The 24,388-nt window shown below is 40.0% G+C and overlaps 2 protein-coding genes across 2 annotated transcripts in view; both read left to right on the top strand.

Moving 5' to 3' along the window:
• Positions 1-2,876, top strand: part of LOC139479687 (uncharacterized) — a 45,194-nt gene extending 42,318 nt beyond the window's left edge. Inside the window, exon 30 of the mRNA XM_071262531.1 lies at positions 426-2,876. Within this exon, the coding sequence (XP_071118632.1) occupies positions 426-506 (81 nt within the window). The 3' untranslated portion in view covers positions 507-2,876. The remainder of the gene's footprint in view (positions 1-425) is intronic.
• A 10,134-nt stretch (positions 2,877-13,010) lies between these two features.
• LOC139479689 (receptor-type tyrosine-protein phosphatase alpha-like) overlaps positions 13,011-24,388 on the top strand; it is a 30,310-nt gene continuing 18,932 nt past the window's right edge. Inside the window, exons 1-3 of the mRNA XM_071262532.1 lie at positions 13,011-13,065; positions 19,090-19,305; positions 22,307-22,534. Of these exons, the coding sequence (XP_071118633.1) occupies positions 13,011-13,065; positions 19,090-19,305; positions 22,307-22,534 (499 nt within the window). The remainder of the gene's footprint in view (positions 13,066-19,089; positions 19,306-22,306; positions 22,535-24,388) is intronic.

The raw sequence follows: 24,388 nt of genomic DNA, 5'->3' as shown, positions 1-24,388 counted from the left end.
CAGCAATGGGTTGGGCTGCAGCTGTGTGAGAGTTTGAACCGTGGCCCGCAGATCAACGTCAGCTGTTGACCAGAACTAGCCACAATTTTTTTAAACTGGGCTTGTAGACTGTTCTAAAACTTTGAGAACGTCTGTGGCCAGTAACGGATATTGTATTGATGCTTACCCCTGACTCAGACCCTGCGGTAGCCCTTAAACAGTGAGTTGTGTACAGATCGTGATGTCATAACCGTGACACCTGTACGAGCTTACCGGTATTGTTGGTTCCCGCAACAACGTACAACACTATCAGCTGTCTAATATAAGATAGAATGTGACCATTAATAATGCAATGTAAAACATTATAAACACAAAATATGGTAAGCTAGATGTTGAGTCTCTCATGAATACTCTTTCAGTAATATGAATTTGTTTTCATTTTTCAGAGCGATGTCCATATGTTCCACGACTTTGCGCAGCAGTGTATTCTGAGGACAGACCCAGCTAATACCTATGCCAACATCTGAACTTAACACCGAACAATCCCAAAGGACCACATTACATCAACTGTGCCAATATCTGAACTTATTACCACACCTTATGAACTTCATCTTGCCAACACCTATGTCATTTCACCTTGTTCTCTCTGTATGTGTTTCCTTCGCTTTACACTCGACACCTGTAGCCTTATATGTGATGCGTGTATCATATACCAATTTGTAAGAATTCAACACTTGTGGTAATCGTAAGGCGAAACTACCTTTACAGGTGGGAAACGAAGGAAGGGAAATCCAGTGCTGTCGCGGTTATATAGGCTTCATGCTGTGTCCGCCCTACAAAATATATATGTTGTTTTCCCATTATGTTTCGACTCAGGACAAGCATCATATTTATATACGTTGGTAGTATACCCATAGTGCATCCTTACAATGTTAATATGGACTGGATAATCGTTTGCTGACGTTTGATGTACCACTGCAAGATAGACCGCCTCCGTGGTCTTGTGGTAGAGCGTTCGCCCGGAGAGCGGAAGGTCCAGGGTTCGAACCCGGGCCGCGTCATACAAAAAGACGTTAAAAGATTGTACTTGTTGTTACCCTGTCTGGCGCTCGGCATTAAGGGGACTGGTCGGTTCGGAGTCAGTATACTGTGTCTGAGTGGGGTATTCATGTTAAACTGCTGCATGGTATCTCAGTGAGCTAGCACTATAAATCGGCATCAGTCCGGACTAGTACAAGCAGCCACACACACAAATACACGTGCATGCACGTCGCTATATAAGTGCAATAATCTTGGACGCGACGTTAAACCCAATTTCACCTCACCTCACTGCAAGATAGTCAACTCCCTATCTTGTAAAACAAAAACGTATTTCCTCGTCGTCTTGGTCTAAGGAAATATTCGGTGGACCAGGTGCTTTTTATATTGCCTTCTTGTGTGTCTCAGTTATGTCTGAATAATTGTGTTCTTCCCTAAACGGTGCTAAGTTGTGTTAAGTGAGGACCATGTAGGGAAAACGACACGCAAATACAAATGCTACGTCAAAGCATTCCTGTGCATGTATATTTCAAACGAAGGCTGGCATACTTGAGGAAGTACTGTGGTCGTGATACTTACTGCAGAAAATAACATCTTTTAGTAGTTATATGTATTTGTACGAATTTCAAAATGTCCAAACTATTTCTACTATCTAGCACTTTCTGTAGTACAGGTATCATCCACACGTTACATATTCCTGCTCTAGTTATGAATTTCATTACTCTTCATTTGTATGCATATATTTAAATACGAAACAGAAGGGGCGGTGTCATTGGCTAGTTTTATTTCTCTTTATACAGAAGGGAATTGCCTATTTGGCCATTAGTGGCACATGTACATGTGCATCAGATGTTATAGTTGTGTGCACGTGATATTTGATGTACGGCCTGCAACGTGATTTATCGTATCACGTAAGTACGTCATGTATGCAGACGCATGTCTGTCATGCACGTGCGTCATAAAGCATGTACGTAATAAAATCATAACGTCATGGACATATGCATGGGCATTCCTCTAAAAATGAACGGTAATGCCTGTATATTCGTGTATACTTTTTCCTTCTCTCCGCGATTCTCAATCTTAAACATTCGCGAGAACTTCTCGTGATCTGAAAGAGTTTGTTAGCTTGTTAGCATCTGTGTTATGATCTGTTAATATAACACGCGAAGGAGATTTTGTACTGGCGGTGATTGGACCCAGTGGTCATGTATATGTGTATATGCAATATCCTATTTTTATATGGTGCTTATATAAAGCCTTGTTTTTAATTTGTTCAATTACATTTACAATTATACAGTAAATTTTAATTCATATCCTTTTCTGTAACCCGTACTACTAATTATTTGAATTTGTATATTTGTTTTCATCTCTTCTCTTTAAACATTAAAAAAAGTTATTAAATATATATATTGCTTTATTTGTAAATATAAATATAACATAGATAGGCGAAACACTGTCGGGCACTGACATGTAAGAAGTTGTATTTCATGACAATTGTATAAATGTCAATAGATTTTGTATCATCCTATTGGGGACCCTGAGGGCCCCCGTAAACCAATGTCTGTCGGGGGAGCCGACTCCAGAGGATGTGTTTATGCTTGGTGACTTGGCTGATGGCGTGCCTGATCATCGTGCCCGAGGGCGCATTGTTTTGCCTGGTCCAGCCAATAGCCTTTATAACCGTTTGTTTATATTTGTTCTACAAAAACTAATTATAAACTGGTAACAAGTAAACTGTTGGATATTTTGAATATTCGAAAAAAGACGTTTAGCGTTTATGATATGATCTCTTTAAGTAGCATGTGAAGATTGATGTATCTGCCATATCCTCTCGTTCCATGTCTTTTAATGTCTCGTTCTTTTATAACTATGAAGTATGATTTATTGATTATTCTTTTCTGTAACCCAGAATATTATTCATTTCAAATTGTATATTTGTTTTCTTCCCTTCAATTTAGTCAATAAAACTTCATTAATTATAAATCTTGCTTGTAACATGTTTGTATACAACTATATAGTTATGACCGTCAACGATCGTAAAGGACGATAGGGGTAAGATGGGAAATTACAAAATTGATGTTTTTGGATGTGTAGTACGTAATATACTGTCACGATTTGTCAAACATTCATTCACTGGGCGAGGAACGAGGGAGTTTGTCCCATTCCTCCTTCAGCGCCTGGCCATGTTCGGCCAACGTAGTCGGCGGCCAATGATGTTGATGCACACGTCCCAGACGTGTTCAATGAATCGCGTCCAAGATTATTGCACCTGTACAGCAACGTGCGTGCGTGCGTGCGTGCGTGCGTCTGCTTGTACTAGTCAGCACTAATACCGATTTTATAGTGCTGGCCTACAGAAATACCATGCCGCAGTTTAATATGAATACCCACATCAGACACAGCTGTGTCCCTCTACCACCCGTCCTTGTTTTTGTACCATCGCGTATTGTCTTTTTGTAGGACGCGGCCGGGAATCGAACCCCTGACCTTTCGCTCTTCAACTACACCATGGTCTGTTCAATGGGGGAAAGGTTTGGGCTCATTGCTGGCCATGGCATTCTGTTGTTATGCTCGAGATGAGCATTGACGATTCTTGCACAGTGAACACGTGCGCTGTCGCCCTGAAAGACACAACGTCGACCCACACGCCTTGCAAACGGGACAACAAAGGGTGTCAGTACCAAAAGTGCTGTCCAGTGACCCTTTCTTGCCCGATTTAGAGTGTGATTCACTCGGTTACAGTGAAGCCGCCCGACACCATAACCGATCTACCGCCAAATAAGTCATGAGGTCTCAGGTTGACATTGTCGTTGTGACCTCAATATGTATTCAGAGAGGGAAGTTCAGCTCTGCATATGATCTGCGCATATGAAGCGAAGACTGAAACAGCAATACGCTCTCTTGTGTACTAGCTTACTGTAATGCGGTATTATCAGTGTCCACACCTGTATAAAATCGTACACACGCTCCTCGGTGTATATGAATGGATTCATGTTGCAGAAACAATGTGACATCGACAAAACATGACTTGTGTCAAACTAAGTTGAAATAACGTTTTATAAGTAGACTGTGGCAAGAAAATACAACCCCCAATTTACTTGTAAATCACGTGCTTATATGTCCGTGTCAACCCAAATGACTAACGGGTATGAAAAGAACTGCTTCAGTGTTTGAAGAGAGAAGGTGAAGTGAAATAATATCACGGTGCTTGTTGACTGTGCGAGCGATAGAACGCCTACAGTGTGCAAGGTCTGTCATGATATATGTCAATCGTCAGGCTTGACATACAGGTACATGTATATCACATAACAACTCGCCTATTGTGGTGGGAGAAACGTATAAACTACTCGGATAGATATATATGTCGGTACTTTTGTTTCTGTTTGTACCATTACATTCTTGACCTCTGAACCTATACGATTGACACTGGTGTCTATTTCCAGGAATGTGTACATACGTCGTTGTTGTATGCGCATATGTATATTGTTGTATACTTACCTCACATCGTCTGCTGTACTTGAAAATGACATGCATGTTTAACAAAACATTTACCTGTTGTGAGACGGTTTGATTTAATTTAAATCTCAACGAAATTAATCAGAAGGTATTGTATTTGATATTGATGAAAGTCGTTTTTGTCAATTTGTCAGCACCATACTGTGCTCGTGGGTTTCACCGAAGTGATAAACGTCTTAGACCTGCATCACTCCGGGCTTTCCTCCCACATTTAGCTGACACGCCGTGATATAACTGGAATAGTGTTGAAAGTGGCGTTAAACCCAACTCACTCACTCACGTTTTTGTCAAACATAACTTCCAGGTGTTCGTTAATCAATAATAACATGGCGATATTCGCATGCATTTCATGTAAGAGGAAAAGTGATATGTATGACCTGCATGAATTCGGGCTTTCTCACACATCATCCTGGTATTCTATTCCAAGATATTCGGTCCTGGTTTCCCAAACGGTTGTTAAACTCAGAAGCAAAATTAATCCGTTTACCGAATGCCTCCATGTGGATTATTATCATTAGTGGTGGTAGTAGTAGTACTGGCAGTAACAGAGGTGGTTGTAGTGCTAAGTGGTAGTGGTTGGAATAGTATACTTGTCCTCGCGGCGTCGTTGCATGAACAAGTCGATAACGTCGCCGAAGATGCCTCCCATGGCCACCAAAACTATTTTACTCTGGAAAGTAGGAAATGTAAAGCTAATACAGTGTAATACAGTGGTTAATGATAAATGAAAACATAACAAAATTCTTTGCCCTATCGCTTCTCTGCTTGCATAACTACATTTCCTCGTCTAGGGCTCTATCGCTGTTCACTTTTTCGCCATGTAACCAACTACGTTCCGTTTTCCAGTGCTCATTTACTGTTCACAGTTTGCTTAACCAACTACGTTGTCGCTTCAAGGGCTCAATCACTGCCCACTTTTACCTGACCACGTTACCGTTCTGCTAATAATAACTACGTTCCCGATTTATTCAGTCCTTTCTTGTGCAAATGCGTAATCGATTGCTTTATCGCTTCTTGCCTAATTTGGTCCCGCTTACTTAGTTTTGTTACTGCCAGCCTGACAAACATACATACTGCAGCTACTTGCGTTAATATTCACTAAAATATGTATTCCACTTTCAAGGCAGCCACATCTACGCCGATTCTCTCTTGTAATACATCCACAAAATACACATTGCGTTCTTGTCAATGACGATGATGTTTTGGAACCTCCAGAATATTTATTTGCAGATGTATAGCCATATACCATGCAATATATTAGTTACTCAAACGTAACGTTATTATTATGCGAGATGATACTTTATAACACCATGTATTTTATTAGCATGTGAAATTATACTGGACTTCTGAACCTACTGTCAAACACTGTTGTCTCGAAGTTAAAGTTTGGTCCCTGCGTATTCCTTCTATATTCATTATTTTCGGTTGTATCCAACCTCGGATAATTCGAAAAATGCCCGTATGTCCCTTCAACTTCGACACAACGGTGTCTGATTGTATTAATTTGAGTGTGCATGTTCATACATTATGTGGACTTTCACTGAAGGACCTATGCATAAAGATAGGACATCTTAAACAACAATCTACTTTATTACGCTACTTTTGTTGTTCTTCTTGATGATAGTAGTTTTCGGTGCATTAGGCGCACAAAAGAGAAATCTTCTATCAAGACAAAATACACCCCACAGAGCGTTCACAATGAACGCATCTAAATAGCAACGTAATATTCTTCCTGGTGTGTGCAGCAGGGTGTCACAATGGCGGTGTGGGCCAATGTTGTGTTTGTGATAGCAAATCTGAGTCTCGTAGCAGGTAAGTACATCCTTTACCTACATGAGTTTCAGCCTCAGATACTTGAGTAATATTATTCGGTTATCAGTTTTACTTAAAATAATCGTTGAGACATGTACCGAATGATTATCAGACAACATTGCTGTTGCTGAACGTTGTATAATACATAGCGTCCTTTTGAATTATCGTCTGCTAAGGTGTATACGTATCAGGAACACTAGCCAAGCGTTTTCTCTTAATACACTGAAATGTTGCCTGATAGATCATTGACAACAGTGTATACAAGGGATGGTCCAGAAGTTCTAGGCTTAACAAATAAAACCAACAATTGTAAAAGTGTTTTTAAATTATTGTATAACATAATCTCCTGCTTTTCAATACATTTCTCATATCGATAGTAAAGCTTTTCAATTCCAGTCAGGAAGGCTGTTTCTGAAGCAACCTTGAGAAACCCATTCAGGGAAGCTTTGATGTCATCATTGTCATCATAGCACTTTCCACGCAGTTATTCTGTCAGTTTAGGAAACATGTGCAATTAACTTGGTGCCAGGTCTTGCGAGTATGGAAGGTGCGGAAACACACATTCGAACACACATTGTCGCACAGCAGCCTTTGCAAGTCGAGGTGTGTGAGAAGAGGTATTGTTATGAAAACTCCAGCGGTCAGCATTTCTCGTACTTTTCGTTGACAGAATATCCCAGGCGATGGAGCAAATCAGCATAATAGGCACCGGTAAGCGGTTATCGACTAACTTTCTAAGTAATCAACAAGAATCACACCCTTAAGTGGTAGTGGTCGAGTCTTGACAAGACAATCCAGGGGTCGACCTCATGAGCATCGATCCCCGCAATTGGGATACGATGACATGCATCAACCAAGTCAGCGAGCCTGACCACCCGATCCTGTTAGTCGCCTCTTACGACAAGCATAGTCGCCCATTATAGCAAGCATATTATAGCAATTATATACTGAAGACCTATTCTACCCCGGATCTTCACGGGTCTAATATACAAACGGTTCATTACACTTGCAATAAACTACTTAAACATTGTAATACATTTACTAGTTCACTTTGTTGTGGATCATTGTTAAAAGTTGGTCAGGTTTAAAACTTTATTGACCAGCCCCCGTAATTCGTTTATTGTCACAATATCATTATGTGTTATATCTTATAGCCTTCCCGTTATTAGAAGTGAATCGTTAATCAAAAAATGAAGTGTGACCTGAACGATCGTGGTAATGCAGTATGCAATGGTGGCATATCGTGTTAATTTGCTGACAAGCTATAAGATAGTTGAGCCTTATGGAAAGTATCATGATTAGAAGTGTGTATGTTCATGGTATCACTAACGCAGCCATTGTGACCTGGATGGAGATCTGTAGCAGAGATAAACATACATTTACCACTTATCATCACCAGTTAAACACAGATCTAGTCTTAGGTGTATACATGCTTTGATAGTGGGAAGTGTTGACTCGGCGCGCCTCACCGCCCGACGTTTCTTCCTGTTTGACTCTCACATGACTATATACGTATGTGTAAAAAAAGACCGAGTTGACATGAAACATGAGTATGCCTGTCGTTTCACAGAAGTTGTCACAGGGGCTTAGCTGTGTACAGATTACCTATGGATCAGTCATGAACTGCTTTGGGAAGGATATATAGGCCTACGTGTCACTCATACGTTAGTGTTTAAACAGAGGAAACAAGTTTTTGCTTTGCTTTGCACTATTCCAGTGGAAAGGACACAACTGACTTTCCCCAAAACATGAAGATTACCTAAGATATTGTTATCATTCAGTGAGGGAGTGAGTGAGTGAGTTGGGTTTAACGCCGCTCTTAACATTATTCCAGTTATATCACGGCGTGTCAGCTTAATGTGGGAGGAAAGCCCGAAGTGATGCAGGTCTCAGACGTTTACCACTTCGGTGAAACCCACGAGCACGGGTATGGTGCTGACAAACCTAGAAACATAATCGGGGCGAACCGGGATTCGAACCCACAATCATAGGTTTCTGGCGTGCCCAAGGGACGCAACTCTGCACAGCGAATCGCGGCGCCTTAGACGACTGGGCCACCCGTGCCCCCTGATATCATTCAAAAGCTTCTTAAACGATATGTTGATATGGTGTTGAGGGAGCACTAACTGCGAGTGCTAAGACGTTTGCTGTTGTGTGCTGACAAAAGTGGGGTTTGGGTAGGTTGTCGGGATGCTGCTGAAAAAAGCTGATGAAACTGCAGAAACTTGAAAAGGGACAAGTAAGCATGATATTGTTTTTCCCTGGAATGTGTGAACCCTTTATGATAACTTTGCGCTATAGGCATCTCAAAACAAAAAGCCTGACTAACACCTTAACCACTGGGACTTTGAAGTGAGCCTATTCATGAGCCTATTGGTACCACCTAAACGCTTGTGGTAGTGCAGTCCACAAAGTCTCAAGACATGTGCTTCTGATATTACTCATCGTCACTCAGTTGGCGTGGGAAGGTCTTTTTTGGCCTCCAGAGACTTCGTCCCTAACAGTGGCCAGCATGAAATGCAGCTCTTTAGACATATTGGTACACAGCAGCCAGTTTTTCCCTCTTGGTGAATAAGTCTTTGCGTGCCTCATAAACACTTTCACAGATACTGGTCCAATCATACAGTAAGACCACAAAGACAACATAGAATGACTGGCATGACATCACATACTGTTCGGTTAGTACATCACCAGTGAGATTGAAAGTTTCTGTTGCTTCATCATACACATTCTATGATGGATGTGACTTGTAACATGCGATGCATATGTAAGGGGATTGCCTAAAATTCGGACCGGGCCTGGCCAGAAGGGCCAGAGTTTTATTGGCTAATTACTCCATTATCGACGACCATAAGTGGTTATAACATCGACCGTGTACAGTCATGTACACAACAAACAGGCTATGCGTTTGTTATAATCACATCATGAGTGACGTTACGATACATCAAGATCAAGTCATATCACGGCTGCCTGTAAATATTAAAATCCGGTTCAAGGATCATCTATCAGCGATGGGCCCGATATGACACTGTCACTCAGCCGACACATTTTAACCACTCAATCCTCACCTTTCACCTAAATATGACATTCGTGGAACACTGGTGATCACTTCAATTCGCGAATTGCAACAAACACATCATAATGAAGGGGCCGTACTACTGATTATTGTTCGGAACGGTTGTTTATCGTTACTGTTTGTTAACTTTGAAAGAACCAGAAATATTGACTCTTAAAGTCATTTCAGTTCCCTCTTGCAATAGGTTCACCACAATTCTAATTATCAGGCTTCTATGCATTTTTGTTTATCGGACATTTAATCATAAACTTGCACCTCACATCTGCCCACCTGTCCACGTACATATTCCATGCTGCCCTTGTGTCAGTAACATGTCTCGTATAACGGTATTAATTATTTGTTGTATCTTCATATCAAAAGTTATGGATTTAAGGATTGTTTTCTGTGAGCGAAAGGTTGAGTTATATAAAATGCTACGAGGGCTGGCTGAAAAGGTCGAAGCTTAACTGTGAAAAACCAGTACCAAGTCGATGGTTTTCATTTATTTTGCCACGTAGTCCCTTTCAGGTTTACACACTTTTGCCAGTGATCCTGCAAGGCCTGGATGCCGGTCAAGAATTTTTTTTTCTTCAGTCACCCTAAAAAAGTCATTCAAAGCGGAAATTACGTCATCATTACCATGGAAATGGCGACCGGCTAGTTCCTTTTTCATTTTAGGAAACAGGTGGGAGTCTGACGGGGCCAAATCGGGTGAATAAGGGGGATAGTCAATGAGTTTGAAGCCACAATCATGGATCGCTGACATGGCAACCACCGATTTGCGAACAGGATCATTGTATTGGTGGAACAGTGAGCATTCCCTGTCGCTTAGCTTTGATAGCTTCACACAACTGTCTCAGTATGTCAGCATAATATCTTCCATTGATAGTCTGGCCTTTTTCAAGATAGTCAATCAGCAGAATCCCAAAAGACTGAAGCCATCACCTTTCCAGCAGAAGGAACCAACTTGGCTTTTTGGGTGGCTGGTGATTCCGGATGCTTCTATTGTTTAGACTGAATTTTGGTTTCTGGTTGAAAGGGATGAATTCAGGTCTCATCCATGGTTACAAATCAGGCCAAAAAATCATCGGGATCCGTTTCAAAACGGCATAAATTGTCACGGGACTTCAGGAATCTGACACGTTTCTGATCCGCTGTCAAGAGCTTTGACACCCATCTTGCAGAAACTTTTGTCATTCCCAACTCGTTGGTGATAATGTGCTCAACCCTCTCATGAGAGATGCCCACAACACTGGCAATATGTCGAGTGGTCAATTGTCGATCAGCCATCACCATGTCATGCACTCGGGTAATGTTTTCAGGAATGGTTGCTGTTGAAGGCCTTGTTGGACGCGCGTCTTCGTCAAGGCTCTCTCTGCCATGCTTGAATTCCGCAGCCCACTTCTTTACAGTGGAAAAGGAAGGGGCGTCATCCCCTAAAGTGGAGACCATGTCAGCATGTATCTGTGCTGGAGTTAGCCCTTTCAGTTGAAGGTACGTGATGACTGCCCTATAGCCAGTTTTGTCCATTTCTGGTGATTTCAATGGGTAGGTTCCCAAGATGGACTGGTACAAAGCCAATAATAACACTACAGTTGCAGTTCTTATGTCTGTGATTCAGTAAATGATTGTACTTGTTGGTGGCAAAAGTTTGTTTCAATCCGATTGAGATATACCACTTAGGCTAAGAACTTTTCAGCCAACCCTCGTATATTACATTTACCCATCTTATATCATTCACATGTAATTACTTCATCTTGAGACATGAAGGCTGATCGCATGTAGTAAAACTTGAATCAAGAGTAAAGAAAAAAATATCATGTGCCTCCCTTTCGGTTGCTAAATGACACGAAGCGGGGATCCATTTCGGTGAAAACGCATGTGTGACGTCATCCTATTGTTTAAACAACCTTATTTTCCAATAAAGGACAGTTCGTTGTCAATTACATATGCCCTCGTCATCTTGAAACCACATGTCATTTAATGCTTTGACTTCAAATCTTGAGGAGAATTTATGTCAACATCGACTCGAACCCGCATCGTATGATGGAGGTCGTGCACTCGGCTGCAGCGACATGTGCACTCTGAGTGATTTTAACCAAATTAAATGATCGTTATGAATATTTTATAATATTATTAGGCTAAAAAAGTAATATGTATTGTGTGGTTATACATGTTACCTAAAACAATATTCATGTTAAAGTAATGTGATAACCCTTTATGAGAAATATAAAACAACAACAACCTGAAACACATATATCCTTGTCCCGGGCTCTACATGTCATGTTCTCAAAACGTGCTTACGATTTTTAAAATACTTGTTGAGGGCACCACGAAATTGTAAACCATGTACTGAACAACTTGCGACAGAGAACGTGCGTCAGCAGCATTTGATAAATAACACGCGCATCACACAAGAGCGACTCACAAAGTATGAATACAAACAACGATCAGTTGTCATTTATGTTTTGTCAAAGAATAAACATGTCTAAAATTGGAGCCATTCGTCGTAACTGTCGGCTCGTGAGAATCCTCGTGTGTTCTGCTTTACGGTGACGGTGGATATACCTTCTGTTCAGTATACAGTGACTGACATTGTCATATTTCCGTACTTTCTCTTCGCCCCTTTTCATGTTTAGTTTATGCACAAATTGATCATCATTATTGTGTTTGAAACAAATACGTGAATGTAATTATCACAATGTAAATAACCGTGTTCACACCATGAGCAACAGTCAGTCACACCACACGTTGTAAACATCGGATGCCCAATTATTGATTTTATATAAACTATGAAGACATATTCTGCAACGAAATCGATTAAATGAAAGCAACTTGTAACAGGTTGACACCCTGGCATACTACGGGAGACAATGTCACAACATCAAAGTAGAAGGAACATGCATCGTTGTACTCATGAGAGGCTGACACATGACTTCACCTGGTTATGGGGAAGTGCACACGATGAAGTCTTTTTCCTGGGGAATGTATGCATGTTTGACGTGTTACGAGCCATGCATTACATTACATGTAAATATGTGTGTTGCCATGCCTGATCTACTTCTTTCATACAAACAAACCCAAACAGAAACTATCCTTTTTAAAACGCTTTTTTTTCATTTCACTAAGCATATCGTTTCGGTTTTGGGGGCACATCACATGTCAATAGATAGTTTGTATGTCATGTGAGTGAGTGAGTGAGTGAGTTGGGTTTAACGCCGCTTTTAACAGTATTCCAGTTATATCGCGGCGTGTCAGCTTAATGTGGGAGGAAAGCCCGAAGTGATGCAGGTCTCAGACGTTTACCACTTCGGTGAAACCCACGAGCACGGGTATGGTGCTGACAAACCTAGAAACATAATTGGGACGAACCGGGATTCGAACCCACAATCATAGGTTTCTGGCGTGCCCAAGGGACGCAACCCTGCTCAGCGAATCGCGGCGCCTTAGACGACTGGGCCACCCGTGCCCCCCGTATGTCATGTGAGAAGCATGGTGTCATAGATATCAGTCACATTTGTCCAACAGAATTCACTTCTTGGTGCTTCACAATGAAGAGATCTAAGTAGAAACGTAATATTCTTCCTGGTCTGTGCGCCAGGGTGTCACAATGGCAGTGTGGGCTAGGGTTGTGTTTTGGGTTGCCAGTCTGAGTCTTGCAGCAGGTAAGGACATTCTTTACCTACATGAGTTTCATAACAAGATATTTGAGTATCATTGTTCATTAATGAGTTCTGCTTTTACACAATCGTTTAGACACGTGTACCGAATGGTATATCAGACAGCATTGTTATTGTTAAACTGGTACCTGACAATCACCTTGTATCATATATTAGGAAAATTATACCAGCGAATTCTCTCAATATGCTTAAATTTCGCCTGTTAGACAATTGACAAAAGTGTTGAATTTATTTACTGTCACAATATAATTATATCATACATGGTAATGAATTTTGCAATGATGGTATGTCATCTTTATATGCTGAAATGCTGTATGACATACGATGGCCTCCGAGGTCTCGAGGAAGAGCGTCCGCCCGAAGAGCGAAAGGTCCGAGGTTCTATACCCGGCCGAGTCATACCAAAAGACGTTTCTCGGAGTCAGCATAGTGTGTCTGAGTGGGGTCTTCATGTTAAACTGCACGTCATTATATAAGTACAATAATCTGGTGCTCGAGGCTAAACCCCATTACACCTCACCTAGATGACATGCAATCAAGTACGTTCATTGTATAACTAACGCGACCATTGTGGCCTGACGAGAACACTGTAGCCGAGATACACATGCATTTATACCCTATCATCACTAGTTAAACACAAATCTAGCCTTTTATGTTCACTCGCGTCGATAGTGGAAAGGTTGACTCGCCGCGTCTCACCACCCTACATTACTTCATAATTGACTGTCACGGTTGAATCAACAGGCTTGTTATTGTGTGGATACCAGTCGCGATACTAATTCTCGGATTACCATCACGCGTGGATACGTCTGTGTTTAGAAAGGGCAAGTTGAAATGCAAATTTTCATACAAACGACCCGGCAGCATACAAACGACCCGTTGCCTCGAGTAAACTTAAAGCAAAACCTGACTGTTTATTCTGTTCCTTGTATAAGCCATTGTACACACATAAACGGTCACTCATGGGTATGTACACACGTGTGGGTACAAGAGCAGCGTGGGTTGTACGATCCCGACTATATCATGAATATGTGTTTATGAATCACTATCAAATAGTCATGATGGCGGGTGTTCGTAAAAAGGTGAGAGAATCCTACCCTACAGGCAGCACTCGTCACAAATTTGCTGAACAATATCGAAGTGGGAATAATACATATCCGAAAATGAATCACAAGTATTTAAAGTGAAAGCAATGATCCCCAGGCACAGCTACGTTGTTTGTAGCGGCGTATCTATATTATGTTACAGTGGCTGTCTGTGTGATACCCAGCCTTCATTATCAACTACGCCTTCACTGCTTACTGAACCAAATCATGCTTAATGTTACATTCACATGGATGCAGTTAGGAAATCGATGTCCACACTGTGTGCACAGCCGGCCCTGGTTATCACTTATTATATAATCACTGATTATATAATCATTTCATGAGATATTGTTGTCACTATTTTTAAAGCTATTTCTTTGAGAAAATTGATAAAGAAACTAATTAAGAATGTGTATTCTAATCTCGATTGCTTGTTTGTTACAATGTGAAGTCGGTTAATATAAAGCAGCAAGCGTGTGCTGTGTACTTTTGTTCAACATCACTGTGCTATCTATTATATCATAATGTTTAAAGTCACATGGATATTTTTGTGGCATGTGATGTCAATATAATAACCTCCAATAAACAACATAATGGCTGAACATCCTCCAATAGTAGTCAGCTAATGTTCAACATCCAATAGTTTTCAACCGAAAGTACAGGAACGGAAGCAATTAAATCATCGTAGAATAGCCAAAACGCAACGCATTCTTTTTCAAGTGAATATAATACAACACTTCGGAATTGTTAACAAGTGAAATAAAACAAACAAGAAACAATGAAGCATTTTACTCTAGAAAGCCAACTGTTGTATCAGGTAGATTAACTTTCGAATCTTTCCTCTCCGATACCGATACTGACGTTGATTGGATAGCAATGTCTACAATTCCACCCGTTGAGTCTTCCGTTGTAGGAGGTACTGTTGCCCTCGATTCCAGATAGAATTTTTGGTAACGGATGTGGCACCTTTCAAGGACTTCCCACGGATAACACTGTTCAGGAGACCTCCATCTCTGCGGATGTTCTCTGCAATTTAGTATAAATAAGTACATTTTCAATTTTCTTTTTCTGGATTTGTGACATAGAGTTACAGCCTATCAAGAACAAGACAAGTATGCAAATTTCTCAGTCCACCTTGGTTATTGGCGGCATTTATAGTTAGAAACTGGATGAGGAATCATTGAACACAACCGAATATACTGTTCCCCTTCACAGAGACACTGCAACCAATGTCGCAGATGCACACTGACAACACTTCACCGACAATCATCGCTCTCCATAAAAGCATATACGGTGATCAAATATGGCCTACAAACATCTGATAAAAAATAATTAACAACAAAAGCATCACTCTATAAATCAAAGTAATCTGTTTTACTTCTAAATAAGCTATATACATCCATGCAATTTGAACGTATATTACATTGTTTTCGAAATTAAAAACAATTAAGAAATTATTGCTTTCAAATTAATATTGTTTCCATCAGTTCATAAGATCTTCTACCTTTTAAATACAACTTTATATATGGGACTTTGTATCTCGTCCGCAACAAATGATTACTGAAGAAACCTTGAAAAATAAATAAAAACAGAGTTCCAACTGTTCGATCACTTTACATGAGAGAATTAGCGTGAAATGACAATAACTAAACAAGACTTGTACAGGTTGAAACAAGGGCGTGTTTATAAATGTATCTGGTCCCGGTTCCGATTGCGCATGTGCACAGGTACAAGGGACCGTCCATTATTCAGAAGCGCCATAAAGTACAATGTTCTCTAAATATATCATCACATTTGTCGCAGAGCTGGGATACAGTTGACCTCGTGTTTTCCTACGGCAGTCTCAGCATCTCAAACATTGTCCTTCGTGTAAGCGGAGGGTCGCAGTTAAAGTGCCTTGTATTTTCTTACTTTTCCGGAGCATAAGAATATAAGGTAATATGTATTAAGTATCAGGATTTTGCAGGAAATGAAATGAAACCAAGTGACTCATAGATAAATGATAAATGATAACCCATAGGGTTAGAAATAACCGAGTTGACCAAAATCGTATGTGCACTCATGCAAATATCACTGTATTGTTAAGGTAATTCGTATCTTTTTATGACGTAAGGTCGGAATGATGTCGTTCTCGCTCGGGAAGTACAAAATTTCTGTCACCCGTTTCGTAAAATCGGTATGACACACAAAACAAGTCATGCTCGTATAATAATCTCTACATCGCAAATGTAGAGTATTAACCATTGTTTTGCCTATAATTATTCAATGTTGCAAACTGACATATTTATCTCCATACATGTCATAATCAAGGCATAAAAACTGATGACAGAACGCCAGGCATATTGATAGATATATGTATTAGTGAGTTGGGTTTTACAACGCAGTGAACAGTATTCAAGTAATATCATGGCGTGTCAGCTTAATGTGGGAGGAAGACGCGAAGTGATGCAGGTCTCAGACGTTCACTACTTTGATAATATCACGAGCACAGGTAGGCTGCTAAAAACCTATAAAACACAATTGGGGCGAACCAGGATTCGAACCCAAGATCACATGTTTCTGGCGTGCCCGAGGGACGCGTCTTTGCTCAGCGAATTACGGCGCCTTAGACGTCTGGGTCACGGATGCCCCGATAGACACAAAGACAGACGGAAAGAAAGACATATAGACAATTTACCTCAGGATAGCTTTTTTGAATATCATTATTTACACGTTCATCAACACTTCGTGATGCCTCAAAAACTTGCGAATCACTTCCACAGAAATGTACAATAGATCAATCTTACTTAAATTAAAAATCGGATAATCAACTTCTTCGTTTAGTTTCACCTAATCTTTTGAATGATTCGTTCACAATGAAAAATGCACGTGCATTTCCATTACATAGAATTGACTTTCTGTATATTATTCACATATAGCTATACATGATATAGAATACATCACAGAAGTGGGCTCATCTTTCATGAAACTGACACAGTACATTGGCGACTTTTTAAATGTTTACTACAAGCATTTCACCCTGAGTCGGGCTTGGTTTCCGTCATGAACATTCAAAGATCCATACAAGACATAACTGCCTCAAGCCAAGGTCATCTTAACGAATTTTTCCTTTTTTCATTATTGTATACTGTTGGGCACATTATATCGGCAGACCCACCCGTATCCTTGTATCATTTGTAGTTGATAGTTTAAACACAGAGAGATGAACAGAGAGATGAACGAGAATCCTTCACGGTATTAGTAATTACCAAATTAATATGCAAACAATACAGTTTGAATACAGTACTTTATGAACATGGGAATCAGATTGTATTTCTTTTACGAAGGAGGGCATATTGAAACATGTTTGCCCACATCAGCCGTGCTTATTTAATTACGAAATCAAACAAATGATTTGGATACACTATATTTCACAAAAATATAGTCGAGTATCCTAAGTTTGTATAGAGATGAAGTCAAACCTTAGCAAATCGTGTTACATTCAGTGTCAAAGGCACTTACAGTCATCACGCTAAATAAATGTTTTAAACAACTCCAACACACCCAAATATATGTTTTGTAAACATTGCATTATTACCGAGGTTCGTTTTTCTTGATCACAAACAGCAATTTGTTAAAGGACGTTCTTCCAACAGTCTTCAAATACACATTTGTTCAGAAACAAGCCAGGTGCGTGTATTTTCCAACAAACAATCGACATATGGACAGCTACTGATACAGCTAAGGCGAAGAGTTGAGTATGAAAAGTATTTTGTGAATTGAAACATAGAAAACAATTGTGATCTATTTCAAAAAGTACCACCAGAGTACCTTAATAGATATTTCCTAGTGCTTAAGAACTAATTAATCTGTTTGCATGAATCTTTAACCTCCATCTGAACTTTCATTGGAACAAAGCTAAATAAATATACCCTTTTTAATTGGTATTTTGACATCTGAATAACACCTTCTTTGTTTACCGTGTCTTCTTTGGTTTGACGCCAGTGTCTCAAGTTATGTCAGCTATATGTTGTGGGAAAGCCCAAATCTGAGATTCGAATCCACGATCATAGGATCGAGGCACGAATCAGGGACCAAACTCTACACAGAGGGTTGTTTAACCATATATGCATAGGCTACTGTACCAGTGGTGTCCCTACAAGTCACCAGATGTACATTGAGTCTTTACATTGAGGTGGAACCGCCTCCGTGGTCTAGCGGTAGAGCGTCCGTCCGGAGGGAGGAAGGCCTAATCCCCGGCTGCGTCATTCTTCAAGACGTTTAAAGATTGTACTAATTGTTACCCTGTCTTGCGCATGGCATTAACGGGATAAAACAAGGACTGGTCGGCTCGGACTCGGTATACTGTGTATACTGAATGGGGTATTCATGATAAACTGTGGTACAGTATATTTGTACAATATCTATAACCAGTTTGTACATGTGCAAAATATTGTCAACTCGCTCTATTTGACCACGCAGCTGTTAACATGAAGTCAATTTGACACAAGCGGTTGCGTAAGTTTAGCTGGGCTTTGGCTTCAGCTTCAGTGGGCTTTCCTAGGTTAAACCACAGGACCCGGTTGTACCGAATATTTATTAACTAATGTCTTCGCTAATCCCTACTAGTTCCGTTAATTCTTAATGTATGGTATCTCAGTGGGCTAGCACTAGTAATGTGTGGTATCTCAGTGGTCTAGCACTAGTAATCGCCATCGGTCAGGACTAGTACAAGCAGACACACACACACACACACACACACACACACACACACACACACACACACACACACACACACACACACACTCACACTCACACTCACAAACGTGCATGTACGTCGCTATATAAGCACAAATATCTTGGACGCGGCGTTAAGCCTCATTTCACCTCACATTGAGGTGGTCAAAGTATGCATATATTTTAAAACATATCGGTTATACTACAGATGTGAGACAAAATATCGCCGAGAACAAACCAGCATGGATGAGTACAACACGCGAACCTTCACAGTCTGCCGCTAATGCTGTAGATGGAAATACAACTGCATACAGCGAGACGTTCTCAATCCACACCAAGGCTGATGAACCTACAGCCTGGTGGAAGGTGGATCTACAGACACAAGTACAGTCAGCACAGGTTACAATCTACTTCAGGACAGACTGTAAGTGTATTATACTCATGTTAAAGCATGATTTATATGCTGCTTCCTGAACTCCACTGCACCTTACCAGAACTTTTACTGTGACCGTCATAGTATACGTTGATGTTGTTATAATATATACATGAAAGTCGCGTGTTCAATACTCGAAAATGGAAGCATCGCTATCAATCTACAAACTGAAACGATCCACAGTAGATTAACATAAGTTCATCTTAAACCTGAGTGGTGAGCGTATGTGAATATAATAGTACTGAAATGATAATATCCAGTACTTAAATTGACTTTTTATGGATTGATATTCTAGTTTTGTTATCATTAAGTACAACTTTAACGTGAAAAGATAACATAGCCTGATAATTATATTTAACGCTATGTATATCTTGAAAGTGTCTGAGTTTGAGAAAGAACAAGGGCACCATGAAAATAAGAACTGGAGTTTTGATGTTGTTTTATCCGAATGATCTGCACAAGCGTCATTCACAATGGCACTGTGCATGCCACAGCATTCTTTAAAGGCAGGAATATATTTGTACAACATCGGCAACCAGTTAATCCATGTTGTGCAAAATATTGTCAACTCGCGCTATTTGACCACGCAGCTGTTAACATGAAGTCAATTTGACATAAACGGTTGTGTAAGTTTGGCTGGGCTTCAGCTTCAGTGGGCTTTCTTAGGTTAAACCACAGGACCAGGTTGTATCAAATATTCATTAACTAATGTTTTCATTAATCCCTACTAGTTCCATTAATTCTAAATGTTTCATTAGTTATGAGTTATCAATAGTCATTACCGTGTGTCACTGTAAGACTAACATTTCCATTAACTTGTAATTAAAGTAAGGTATTGCCATATATTTAACCACAATTCCGTTCTTGCAACCAAGCACCATCTTCTTCCTGTCCTGTACAAGTGATACAAGTTCTAGCAGTTCTCTCGACTCGAACGTTTGATAAGTCATAATTGCCGAATGCATTACTTCTGACGTTCATGTTATGTATTTTATGTATTTTGTAGCATTTCAGTGCAAAACATAAAGTTCTCTGACTGGACCCAGGGATGCATTTTATCAACTCATCAAGTTTGGTTCAATGACAGAATGGTTAATTACCCGTTTATATACGGATGGCGTCTTTAAAATATTGATACAGCAGCATGTAATTGCACATTTATTAATGGAGGTTTAATGACAAGTTAATGTATCGTTAACGTTTGATACAACCGGGTCCAGATACGTATGTTTCACACATCATTACAACCTAAAACTTAATATCTGAATCAATAGAGACGAGAAGCAGTGACAACGTTGAATTGTAAAAATATAAAACGGATCGCGCCACTCGAGAGGATACATAACGTAAACAGTATTAAAATCAGACATGTTCTCAACTGATAATAACCAAAGCCAATTTCAATAGTGCCGCATTTGATAAATGTGTACGGTAAAATATAGCAGTTGTGTGTACATCGTGGTCAGTAATAGTAAAGGCTAACAGCAAAAGTAAAAATGGTAACAATTCACGTATCGTATTCTGTCAACGACTGTAATTGTCGACTTTGTCAAAATATATATTATATCGCCATCCCTCCAGTAAACTGTATAAATCTATGTTTGTAGCTTTTGTCGAATTTTAGATTACATACCAATGGTTGAAAACTAAATTCTTGTTAATTCATGATAATCCCCTTGATAATTTGCATTTACATATCAGAATGCCTTATAACCATAAAACGCCATATAATAATTATTCTCGATTATCCGCTGAAAGTGATTCCATTGGGTGGAGTGGGCGAGCGATCTAAAATCTAGTAAGCGCCAGGTGCTGATCATGAGGTTGTATCCTGCTAGTGGCTATGTTGTTAAACCATTCAGCCTTGGCTTACATGTCTTTATGGTGTTGTCACCACCCCTAGTGTACAGTACAGTCACCCCTTGCACTCAAAGGAACCCAATCATCCATTGATAGTTGACCAGATACATACATTAACAAGTGCAAAAACGTGTTGTATCACCATGGGCAAGAGATTTAGTTTAAATGTGTCTCTGTTCACCCAGCAGGAAATGGGTACCCAATGTGTGGGGAGGGTGTAAAAACCGTCTGCACCCCAGGGAGTTGAGAATGATACCAGGAGCCAGGGATCAGGGAAAACATATACCACAGTTGAGCAGCCATGTCTGGATAAGTGCGGAATGCAAATGTGTAATATGAATTTCGGTGCCAAAGACCAACAACGACGTTCTTTCGTGAACGGAAGTTTACTAGGAAAAGACAAGATTGATATGGCACTGAAATTGAATTAGGAAAAGACGAACTATACGAACCACAAAAAGTAAAACGCAGTCAAATCTACATGGTAACAGGTCCTAAAAGGCAAAATAGTGGTGAAAAGTATATGAATGGAGCACCGAAAATCGGTGATGACACAAAAGGTAGAACATGATCTCTAACGATGTCGTCCCGGTAGCGTACGCTATGTGTTCTTCAATGAGTTACGATGCCAGCCCATACCATTACACTTCTACCTCCTAAACTGACAACGTTGAGTAAGCAGACGTCACTAAAATGTTCTGGACGACTGTAGATCCCTGCGGGACCATCAGAGCTGTCCATATGAAACCTGAACTTATCTGTGAACAGTATACCGCCCCAGCCTCTGAACCTAAGATGTGGAGATGTCTTAATGAACATTTATCATGACCCCTTATTAATTTTCATAAAATATTTATTTCTAATCAGCTTTATATGAAGCACTGTTATTTTCCCCCGTTAGTATACACATTTAATAAGGCTCATTACGGTACTGACTCTTACATTTGGAAGCCAGGTTAAGAAAACATCACAGTTGATAGAAAACAGCGCAATCGACTTATTATATTCATTACGCATATATACACTTGTATATCTCGTTGTCGTAAGCCCACGCCGTACTGCCTCATTTATAATGTCGAGAATCAATATATACTAGTAGATAGATAATATTCTAGCAAATATTTCCTTTCAGACGAGAAACGACGCAATGGCCTTCAACTCTACACTTCTGTGACAAATTCATCTGAGCCCAAAGAAGGAAGACTATGTCACACAGTTACTGGACGTCCTGACGGTATAGACATTCCGGACGTACTGAATGTGACCTGTCCTGGAATCTGGCGCTACCTGACTGTCTACACTAATACAAGTAATGATGGACAGGGTGCTGTGCTTGACTTTGCTGAGGTAGAAGTGTGGAGTAAGTATAAACACAAAAACAGATCATGTGCATGTTTGTCCGAATTAGTGTATTCTCGTGGTACGTTGTAGCGCATGAACATATTTGTCAATTTCAAAGTCGTGTTGCATGACACAAAGATGAATCAGTTCTTAGTAAAATAGAAATAGTGGTGAAACGTTATGTTTGTATTTATGAAGAAATGTCACGTGTTACAGGAATAACACACAGAGGTAATATGAGTAAAATCAGAAAAAATAATCTCACTGCAACATCAGGGACAACGTAAAGTGAAAATCAGTGAATATTCGGCCTAAACAGTTTTGTATTGGATGTCGCCTTGACAAAGTAGAAAAATTCGAATGTTGAATTGTGTAATTTAACACCAGTCTTGGATCTTGAACTGCCAATGAAGTGTCACGTCTAATTCACATTAACAATAGTCCAGCGTCTTACTTGCAGCTGTTTAGTGCAAGGACTGATGGAGAGTGTCACCAATGGTATCACACGACATCATGAACAAGCATGAGGTTCATGGTAACTATTTTGACCCGCTTGGGAATAAAGGAAGGCAGTTGCAGCTCACTACCATCATGCCCTGATGTTTCATACACAAATATGTCCGATTAACCAATTACTGATCGCCAGAATAATCCTGGCAGACATGTTTCATGTGGCCACATTTGTTTTTTGTCAAGAAGGGTTCACTGCGCCCCAAACAATTGAAGGAGTTATAGGTTTGTACATATATACATGTAAGTTCACATTGGACCATTAATGAAGGTTATATACGGGATAATCGATGTGACACTTCATACATATATAGCAAACACACATAACTGTATTATTGTTTTTTTGTTACTTGTTTTGACTGGTATGAATTGAATTTTATACGTGTTCCTGATTCACAATTTTCTAATCGAAAAAGAGACTCATGTCTTATGTTAAAGTGTTGCTCTCTCATTCCATTTGTGAGTATTGTTTCTTTACACTTGGCGGCATTCATTCTTCCTATCCTACTTCGTCCTTTTTTAGCCCTGGACCTTCATTTGGATAAAATGTCGCTCAACTTAAATAGGCAAAGTCCGTAATTAAGCCCAGCGCGTGCATTCCAAGTGTCGTTCTAAAGTAATCCTCTCATTAAACCCGTATTTGGCCGCTGTATAAAACTTTAATGAAGTACTGAAGCAAACATATGATGGATCGTCATAACGAATACTTCAGAAACACAATTTGAAGCGTCATGTATTAGAATGTTACTGAAGACAAGCACTCACCGCCCCTCCCTACCCTCCTACCCCTCCCCACCCCCACACACATATATATTCAATTGCAGTTTTTTTCAGCAGTATAGAAATAACACTTGTACACGATAACATTCGTCAAGTATGCTCTTTATTCTAATAATCTTATTTTCACATATACACGTTGAATGGGTTAAGTCGAGTACAGACGGATTCACAAACGACGTACATACAGCTATATTTGTTATAACGGTTCCCCAGAACGCAGGCAGAATAATAACGTTCAAGAGTTCAAGATACATACTCACAATCTTAACAGTACGCAAACATTAATCTGACTGTGACGAATCAGGAATGATATTACGATAAATGTCAATGTGAAAAAGAGTATTTGTGTGTCAGTTTTGTTAAATATATGTTTATTAGCGAATAATTTTTTAATTTGACGTTTACACGATATGCGACTTTTCCATTGGACGAGAGGTCGGTCACATGACCGCGAAATTGACGTTCATAAGTGTATGAACGACACAATTTGACGTTCATACGTTTTTCACGAGACCGTGTTCTTGAAATGACGTAAACACTGACGGACTACTTCCACATTCCTGGGGAAACCCCTGGGAATTCC

The sequence above is a fragment of the Haliotis cracherodii genome, unplaced genomic scaffold (genome assembly GCF_022045235.1).
Source record: "Haliotis cracherodii isolate W230 unplaced genomic scaffold, xgHalCrac1.p SCAF_4, whole genome shotgun sequence".
In the NCBI taxonomy this organism is placed as follows: domain Eukaryota; kingdom Metazoa; phylum Mollusca; class Gastropoda; order Lepetellida; family Haliotidae; genus Haliotis; species Haliotis cracherodii.
Note: the sequence above shows the minus strand (reverse complement) of the source record. Positions and strands in the feature narration are given on the sequence as shown.